Source organism: Amblyraja radiata, chromosome 21, assembly GCF_010909765.2.
Source record: "Amblyraja radiata isolate CabotCenter1 chromosome 21, sAmbRad1.1.pri, whole genome shotgun sequence".
NCBI classification, from domain to species: domain Eukaryota; kingdom Metazoa; phylum Chordata; class Chondrichthyes; order Rajiformes; family Rajidae; genus Amblyraja; species Amblyraja radiata.
In genome coordinates, this window is record NC_045976.1 from 18,234,772 (window position 1) to 18,245,105 (window position 10,334).

General features: G+C 40.2%; 1 protein-coding gene across 4 annotated transcripts in view; it reads left to right on the forward strand.

Annotated features, from left to right (window-relative positions):
- Window positions 1-10,334, forward strand: part of apaf1 (apoptotic peptidase activating factor 1) — a 188,013-nt gene that overhangs the window by 115,426 nt on the left and 62,253 nt on the right. For all 4 annotated transcript variants that reach the window (XM_033039685.1, XM_033039684.1, XM_033039683.1 and 1 more), the window contains one exon: window positions 8,086-8,211. In XM_033039685.1, coding sequence (XP_032895576.1) covers window positions 8,086-8,211 — 126 coding nt within the window. The remainder of the gene's footprint in view (window positions 1-8,085; window positions 8,212-10,334) is intronic.

The window sequence follows — 10,334 nt, forward strand, 5'->3', positions numbered from 1 at the left end:
ACCTTCTCTTTATCTATTACATTTACTAACACCACGTTGACCACCTTGACTTCTCTCCTCACCCCTCCATCCTCACTCCTTCAAACACATACTCATTCAGACCACTCCCCACTTCGCCATCAACCCCGCAGAGAAGAATAGCGCTGTTATAATCTGGTGCACTGACCTCTACTTTGCAGAAGCCAGATGGCAGCTTTCTGGCACTTCCTCATACCTCTCTCTGGCCAAAACACTGGGCCGCCACATCCCTGACCTTTACAGATATCATCGCATAAGGAGATCTCCCATCCACAACCTGCAATCTCATAGTGCACCAATTCTGCATTGTCTGTTTCTATCTCTTACCAAAGATATAAACAGGATTGCGCAGATCAAAGGGGTAGCCAAGGGCACTCTCATGGGCCCTGGATAAGCTTGTCCTTTGGTTCTATGCAGCAGTCCTTGTTCCAAGTCCACCCCTCCAGCTCTTCCACTGCTACATCGACGACCCATTGATGCTGCCCCCTGCTCTTTTCGAGAACTCACCAATTTCATCGACCATACCTCCTCCCACCCGAATCTTGCAAGGGTGCCATTCCTTTGTCGTAATTTCACCATCTGCATCACATCTGTTCTTGGGATGAGACTTTCTGCTCTGAACCTTCTGAAATGTTCCCGTCCCTCCAGAAGTGTAGCTTCTTCCCCTTTGCCATTGTTGATGGAGCCCTCACACCTATTTCCTCCATTTCCCACATATCTGCTCTGACAACATCCCTCTTTACACCTTTTCAGTCCACAGATGCTGTTTGACCCTCTGAATTCTTTGAGCATTTTGCTTTACAAGTTTGTAAGTGTTGGGGAGATGGAAGGATAAGCACGGATGGCAGGCTGGCCCCACTCAGTAAATTCTGTGCCATTTTTTCCAACCTACCAAGTTTGCCGTTAAACTAAAATATTTTTGTGATGCTATCACAAAATGTTTGTAAAATGTGTGCAGGATAGTTTTTTGCAGCAATACATAGAAGTACCTACTAGAGAAGTGGCAGTGCTGGACCCCCTGTTAGGAAATGAGACGGGTCAGGTGGCAGAGGTATGCGTTGGGGAACAGTTCGGGACCAGTGATCACAATACCATTAGTTTCAATATAATTATGGAGAGGGTCAGAACTGGACCTAGGGTTGAGATTTTTGATTGGAGAAAGGCTAACTTTGAGGAGATGCGAAAGGATTTAAAAGGAGTAAATTGGGACAGTTTGTTTTATGGGAAAGATGTGGAAGAGAAATGGAGTACATTTAAAGGTGAAATTTTAAGAGTACAGAATCTTTATGTCCCTGTTAGGTTGAAAGGAAATAGTAAAAATTGGAAAGAGCCATGGTTTTCAAGGGAAATTAGACACTTGGTTCAGAAAAAGAGAGAGATCTACAATAATTATAGGCAGCATGGAGTAAATGAGGTGCTTGAGGAGTATAAAGAATGTAAAAAGAATCTTAAGAAAGAAATTAGAAAAGCTAAAAGAAGATATGAGGTTGCTTTGGCAAGTAAGGTGAAAATAAATCCAAAGGGTTTCTACAGCTATATTAATAGCAAAAGGATAACGAGGGATAAAGTTGGTCCATTAGAGAGTCAGAGTGGACAGCTATCTGCAGAGCCAAAAGAGATGGGGGAGATATTGAACAATTTCTTTTCTTCGGTATTCACCAAGGGGAAGGATATTGAATTATGTGAGGTAAGGGAAACAAGTAGAGTAGCTATGGAAACTATGAGGATCAAAGAAGAGGAAGTACTGACACTTTTGAGAAATATAAAAGTGGATAAGTCTCCAGGTCCGGACAGGATATTCCCTAGGACATTGAGGGAAGTTAGTGTAGAAATAGCAGGGGCTATGAGAGAAATATTTCAAATGTCATTAGAAATGGGAATAGTGCCGGAGGATTGGCGTACTGCGCATGTTGTTCCATTGTTTAATAAGGGGCCTAAGAGTAAACCTAGCAATTATAGACCTGTTAGTTTGACGTCAGTGGTGGGCAAATTAATGGAAAGGATACTTAGAGATAATATATATAAGCATCTGGATAAACAGGGTCTGATTAGGAACAGTCAACATGGATTTGTGCCTGGAAGGTCATGTTTGACTAATCTTCTTGAATTTTTTGAAGAGGTTACTCGGGAGATTGATGAGGGTAAAGCAGTGGATGTTGTATATATGGACTTCAGTAAGGCCTTTGACAAGGTTCCTCACGGAAGGTTGGTTAAGAAGGTTCAATGGTTGGGTATTAATGGTGGGTGGAGTAGCAAGATGGATTCAACAGTGGCTGAATGGGAGATGCCAGAGAGTAATGGTGGATGGTTGTTTGTCAGGTTGGAGGCCAGTGACTAGTGGGGTGCCACAGGGATCTGTGTTGGGTCCACTGTTGTTTGTCATGTACATCAATGATCTGGATGATGGTGTGGTAAATTGGATTAGTAAGTATGCAGATGATACTAAGATAGGTGGGGTTGTGGATAATGAAGTAGATTTTCAAAGTCTACAGAGAGATTTATCCCGGTTGGAAGAGTGGGCTGAAAGATGGCAGATGGAGTTTAATGCTGATAAGTGTGAGGTGCTACATCTTGGCAGGACAAATCAAAATAGGACGTACATGGTAAATGGTAGGGAATTGAAGAATGCAGGTGAACAGAGGGATCTGGGAATAACTGTGCACAGTTCCCTGAAAGTGGAATCTCATGTAGATAGGGTGGTAAAGAAAGCTTTTGGTGTGCTGGCCTTTATAAATCAGAGCATTGAGTATAGAAGTTGGGATGTAATGTTAAAATTGTACAAGGCATTGGTGAGGCCAATTTTGGAGTATGGTGTACAATTTTGGTCGCCTAATTATAGGAAGGATGTCAACAAAATAGAGAGAGTACAGAGGAGATTTACTAGAATGTTGCCTGGGTTTCAGCAACTAAGTTACAGAGAAAGGTTGAACAAGTTAGGGCTTTATTCTTTGGAGCGCAGAAGGTTAAGGGGGGACTTGATAGAGGTCTTTAAAATGATGAGAGGGATAGACAGAGTTGACGTGGATAAGCTTTTCCCACTGAGAGTAGGGAAGATTCAAACAAGGGGACATGACTTGAGAATTAAGGGACAGAAGTTTAGGGGTAACATGAGGGGGAACTTCTTTACTCAGAGAGTGGTGGCTGTGTGGAATGAGCTTCCAGTGAAGGTGGTGGAGGCAGGTTTGTTTTTATAATTTAAAAATAAATTGGATAGTTATATGGACGGGAAAGGAATGGAGGGTTATGGTCTGAACGCAGGTGTATGGGACTAGGGGAGAATACGTGTTCGGCACGGACTAGAAGGGTCAAGATGGCCTGTTTCCGTGCTGTAATTGTTATATGGTTATTATTTCTTGCCTTTCTCCTTATAAGTGTTCCATTTTCAAGATATCATCGCTCAATCTAAAGTCCTTCCCTATCTTGTACACAGTAATAGGACAACTGCAGAAGATAAGCTCTTGGCAAACTGAGAAAGGAAGCAATTTTACAGCATCTGTTAAAACTCTATTTTCTATTTTTCTGCTTCAGTTTTACTTTCTTTGTTCCTGAATGATTGAAATAATCCTCAATGATTCATGATCCTTTATGCAGACCATCTTAATCAATAAAATACGTTTCTGTGATTATCTTCATGTGCATAAGTGATACAATTGGCATCGACTCATTTCCTTGCAAAGATAGTTGTTCAATGTTATTCACATTTTATGTTCTCATTTTTCTTTGTAGTCTTTATAAGCTCAACAGTACCCAAGTATTTAACTCCAAAGTAAATATCTTACAGATGATTTAATTTCTACAAAACCATCTAATAAAATTCCATTTATTTAATCATTTTTTAAGATAATTGCTACTTTTTACTATCTTTTAAGCAAATGGTTCAATTTTTTTATTTGTTATGCAGTTCTAGGCCATTTTGCACTCTGTCTTTGAGCAGAGAGAGAAAGAAAACAGATGCCTCTGACTTTTTTGATGTTGATCAATTTTGTTGTCTGAATATTGGCTCTGCATATCATCGGCAAAGAGATTGAGAACTGATGTGCACTGCTAGTGACACAATGCAAAACCAAATTGATATTTTATAATAGATTTCCACATTATTATTTACTTATTATTGTATTCTAATTGTATATTTGAGGGACAGGTACCAGCAAAGGCAATACTAACTGTCAAAAGCAACAATAGCAAAGGCCTTGAGAGTAAAGGGCCTGTCCCACTTGGGCGTCATTTACGCGACATCATTTACGCGTCACTACGCATGACGCGCGTGTCGTGACGCGCATGTGATGCGTGCATGGTGCGCATTACTTTCGCATGGTGCATGGTGACGTAGGCAGTGACGTGCGGTGCCCCAGGATTTTGGGATGTACAAAATCTTCGCACGCCATCTGCGTGACGCGCAAATGACGCCCAAGTGGGACAGGCCCTTAAAGCTACCTTGCTACTATCTGATATGGACAATCGTGTTGATTGACTACAGAGATCAAAGGAGATGTGTTAAATAGATATGTGCGGAAATGCCAATCAGGATAAATGTGAAACCCCATTTCTTTATTCGGTTCAACTGGGATAATCATGTTCATATCCATAATGATTTTATCTTTTAACTTTATTTCCTTTGCTTCATGTTAGTTGCATGGATATATAATTTTACATATTACAGCAAGCAAAGTGTGTATAATATCTGATGACATAAGGTTGTAACAAGCAGCTCTATTCTGATATACCGGACAAGATTTCATTCGGAACCTGTAAGTCAAGGGTTGTGCTTGGCTATGAAACGTCAGCTTAGAATGTGTAATTAAAGTAAAGAAATTATTTCAAAATGTGTTCATGAATGATAAATATTGAAAGTGTATGTGTTATCCTGATAACATAAACAGAAAGTTAAGAACACTTTATAGATAGCAAAGCTCTGCCCAGTATTATGTACATTAGCATCAGGACTTTTAAAGATAATTTTGTAACGCTATGTGGGAGTGGCCAGACACTTGGGAGCCGCCACAATTTCATGAATCTGTTTCTTAAGAAAGAGGTAACATGCAATTTCTGGAATATTCATCTCAACAATGGCTTGCTTGTATTCATTAAATTAAAATATGAAATCTATGACTCAAGTGGAAGTGGTACTTAGAATTCCAATTTGTAGATTATCATCTCAGTTTCAGCAAATTGAAATGATGGTTTGGTATTGGTGAGGTCTGCTAATTAAAAGGAATGAAGTTGGCTGGCAACGTGCTTCTATCCAGAAAAAAACGATAACCATGTTTGGGAGGGGATCTAGGTAACATTTTTGTTTTGAATGCCCAATATAATTGGCTCAGATTTTGGAGATAGGGATGAACAAATAGTGCCAGCTGATTCTTATAAATACACGCACATGGATTTTTGATGGATTGTTGCATCGAAACGATCAGCAGAAAAGCCAAACATGGATGGTGCCCTTCAGAGGAGAGCTAGGACCCGTGTGTACACAGGGCAAGCAGCTGGGTGATCCCTCTAAAGGTCTGCGGAATGTATGGAGACAACCTGAATGTGTAAGTTATATTGGTTAATTCAATATAAAACTGCACCGAGTGCACATTGGTAAGGAAGAATGGGCTTGAAAGAGAGAAATACAACAGGGGAAATATATTTATTTAAAAAAAACCTTTGTTTCATTAGCTCCAACAATAATTAAAATTTGATGGAATGAGACTCCATATTTGTAAAAGTATTTTTTCCAGTGCCAGGGGCATTGTTTGCATTAATGAAGACATCTCATTGTAAACCTTTAAAATGCATTTGAAAATGGACGATCTCCAACTTTTTCTGACAGGTTAGTTGGGTACAATTTAGGTAAGTTTCATAAGTTTGTGCGCGGATTTTGAGGTAGGTGTGATCATCAGCATTCATTACACCTAATAAATAAATCAGACTTAAACGTCAAGTGGCTTCATAGCCTCTATTAAATGTGAAAGGATGATGTTCAAATTGTCATTCTTCTCTGGAATCTTTACAATCCTCATTTCTTACTGAGAGTTTTCAGGTGTATGTATAAATGTATAACATATTATTTTGCTGCAGCTTGTAGGCTAATCCTCACCTAAGGTGTGAATAACTATCTCTGAATACTGCATTGACCAATGAAAAATATTTTTATGTTCAAGGATAATTAAACTTCATAAAGAATATTGGGTTTCAGATACTTAAACTGGATTTCAGCCTCCATTAATTCAGCTTGTTTGCACAGATGCATTAATTGACTACCCATTTAAAAAAAAATTGTTTGTGATCTTTTCACAGGATTAGAATTCTATTTATTCTTCATAACAACAATGTAATTACTGTGTTAGTAATAATTTATATCAAGATTTACATGGACATCTTGTTTAGCGCTCAGGATGCCATCACAAATCAGTGCAAAATCCAGTCTAAATAATAATAATGTTTTGTTTATAGGGACAGTGCATATTAATTAACATTTGCATGTAAATATGCGAGATTGTAGCTAATCAGTAGCTAATTTCCGTCTCTAGTCCCAGGCAAAGGTAGGTGAAGTGTCTTGCCCAAGGACACAACGACAGTACACACTCCATGCAGGATTCGAACCGGCCACCTTCAGGTTGCCAGCCGAACACTTTGCCCATTGCGCCATCTGTAGTTCCTTATTAGGTCATTTGTAGTATTGGTGGTGCAGCTGTGCCAAGAACCTGAAGCAAATGTAGTTGTGAATTATCCCAGGGCTTGTTGTGAGGGTTGTAGTTGGGCTGTCTGAGGTGAGCAATGAGAACAGCCATACTGAGATATGAGACTAATATGAGACAGTGCGATATGAGACTCTGGACTACACCTTGGTCGCAGCCCAATGATGGGGATTGGCTCCAGATGTTGACACAACGCCTCGTTCATCAGAGCAGAATTAGGTCATTCGGCTCATCAAGTCTACTCCGCCATTCAATCATGGCTGATCTATCTCTCCCTTCTAACCCCATTCTCCTGCCTTCTCCCCGTGACACCTGTAACTAAAAAATATCCATTGACTTGGCCTCCACAGCTTTCTGTGGCAAATAATTCCACTAGCCCGAAGATTTCTCTCTCGCACCATTGTTGAGCTTGTTACTATAGTGGAGTGTCTGGGCTGTGGAGAGCTGTTCAGCCAAACAGTGCGAGGTAGACAGAAGCTTCTAACATAATAACAGGGAGTTGAGGAGAGAGTGGCATGTCAACTCATGGAAGAGCTGTTTCCAGACCTCAGCCATGGCTCACTGTGTTGAACAGGTTACAGCCCAAACCTCGCCTCTTAGCTCTGAATGGCAAACTGCTCATCTAACGCCAGTCCTCACACCAGCCTCGCCATACCAACCCCATCATTGTTGTGAAAGCATCAGTGAAGGTCCGGTATTCATACCCAGATTCACAGACATGAGGGTGCAAAAGCAGGGAGGGCAGACGTTCACATTTCATTCCTGGCACAATGGATACATTATTTTGAGGACTTGTGTATTTGAGTGTTTAAAGTTGAACAAATAATGCTGTAAGGCAAGGGTTCCCAACCTGTGGTTAATTTTAGCCTACCCAGGGGGTAAATTTGTTGATTCTGGATTTGCACATTTTTTTTCTCATTGACTGACTGTGTTTGGTTCTGGTATACTGGTATCTGTTCATCATTAGTTGTTCATAAATAAGTGAAATAACATTGTTATGTGGTTTTAAAGTTACATGGGGTATACGGGACGAGAAAGGTTGGGAACCCCTGAGGAAGGAATCAGTGCTCATCAGAGTGGTCCTCTGTGAGGTACCAGCATACTTGCAAATTATGAATTGGTCTTCCTGTTTAAAATATAGTGGGTGTTGGAAATTTGATGCATTAATTTCAGGTTTTATTGAATTAAGGAAGTTCAGCTAAGTTAGGGTTTAAATGTGCTGATTCAGACTTAAATCTAACCTGAGCCATCAAGTGTTGATGAAGAAAAATCAATCAAAACTCGTACAAATACAGATTATTTGATCAATACACATTCGGTGTTAAATTTAATCTTCGTTCAGACGTGCCCTAAATTTCACCAAAAAATTGCTTTAACAATTCAGGTGTGGAACTTTGCAACTGGCGAGTTGGTGAAGAACTTCGATTGCCATGACGGAGCGGTTCTATCGTGCGATGTGTCACCTGATGGCAGTAAAGTTGTTTCTGCTTCTGCTGATAAAAGTGCCAAGGTTGGTGTCTATTTTCCTAAAATATGATTTTATCTTCCTCTTTGAAATGTAGTGGGTGTTAGATATTTAAAGCATTAATATCAGATTTTATTGAATTGAGGAGGTTCAGCTAAGTTGCAGTTTAATTGTGCTGATTCAGACTTAAACCGAGCACGAGCCATCAAGTCAGTAAACTAAATATCTATCATTGTACTAAAAAATAATGAATCTGCTTTCTACGTAAGGCATATCTGGCTGGGACTGTAATTCAGAAGGGAAATAAATCTATTGATTTGTGTGTGATGTCATCTTAATCAGATCATCTGTATGGTGAAAAACTTCGTTTTTTCACAGATTTTAAATGAGCAATTCATAATTGTATTGATGTATTCTGTATGTTCACAAATAAATAAGAAATCAGGCATTGACATGCAAAAAATCACTTTGGTGCACACAATACTATTTGTTTGGTATAAGTTTATAAAACATAGGTGCAAAATTAGGCCATTTGGCCCATCGTGTCTACTTCGCCATTCAAACATGGCTGATCTATCTTTCCCTCTCAATCCCATTTTCCAGCCTTATCCCCATAGCTTGACTCCCTTCTCCACCCTGTGACTAAAGAAGGGCTTGTTTCCATGTTGTATCACTAAACTAAACTGAACTAAAAAGTGTGAGGTGATGCATTTTAGGAGGTCAAATGCAAGAGGAAGGTATACAGTAAAGAGCAGGACCCTTGAGAATATTGATGTACAGTGGGATCATGAGGTGCAACAAAGTTCCTTGGAAGTGACAACACATGAATAGGATGGCAAAGAATGTCTTCATCTGTTGAATGTAACGGTTGCTATGTCTTGTTGCCACTGGTAAAACTTTGGTTCTGCTACATTTAAGGTAACGTGCAGTTCTGCTTGCCAAATTATGAGAGGCAAAGGTAGGATCCATAATCAGTTTTTTCCAAAGTTGAAATGTCAGATTCCACTTTGGGTGGGGGAAAAGTTCAAAGGAGATTTACATATTTTTACACAGTGTTACATGCCTGGAGCATGCTCCCAGAGGAGATAGAAGAAGCTGATAGAGTGGCAATGTTTCAGTAGCATTTAGACAGACATGTGAACTGGCAGGGGATAGAAGGACATGGTCCAGTTGTAGGCTGATGGGATTAAATCATATTGGAATTATGATCAGCAGAGACATGGTGGGTTGAAGGGCCTGTTCCAATGTTGTTCTGAGTTATGTTTTATGTAGAGGAGTTTATCTTCCAGATGTTGCATAAAGAATCCATTCTTCCATTAACTTCAGTGAACAAATCAACAATGGCTTGGAGCTCGGAATACATGTCTGCAGGAAGCATGTTGGAAGTGAGGTGTAGCATTCCATTGAGAAAGATTGAAAATGACATATCTTCAATTGATACTTTCATCACTGAGATTGGCTCTACTGTTGACTCACTTGTCCTGAATGGCATCATAAAGCAAATTCCTGTCAGTATCTCAATTTAAGGACAATATTCCACATGGTTGATGGAGTTAAAGCTTTGAGTGATGTTGAAAAAGGCCAGGGTTGGTGCTGATCCCTGCATGTCTCCTGAAGATATCTGGCAGTGAAGATCATGCCTGATCACGTCATGCCTGGATGATGAAATGAACATTGCAATTCAGAGATAGACACAAAATGCTGAAGTAACTCAGGCAGCATCTCTGGAGAGATGGTGATGTTTCGGATGGAGACCCTTCTTCAGACCCGACCCGAAATGACACCATTCCTTCTCTCCAGAGATGCTGCCTGTCCCGCTGAGTTACTCCAGCATTTTATGTTTATCTTCGATTTAAACCAGCATCTACAGTTCTTTCCTACACACATTGCAATTCAGGGAGCAGCTCCTTGGCTGCTGGGAGACAGTTGAGAAGAACCCTGGCAGACGACCCTCCTGCAGTTATCACAGTTAGAGCTGGCTCCTTTTTTTGAAGATAGTCACGATTGCACACCTCTGAGATCTCCTGGTATATCCTCCTCTTGCCTGATCTGGGCGATGAGACTCGATTTGTGATTGAAGCTTTCACCACCTGGTTATGGCAGTGAGGAGCCTCAGCAGCAACACTGCTGAGATGGTCTGCCTACATGCCTTGTTTCTTAATTAGATT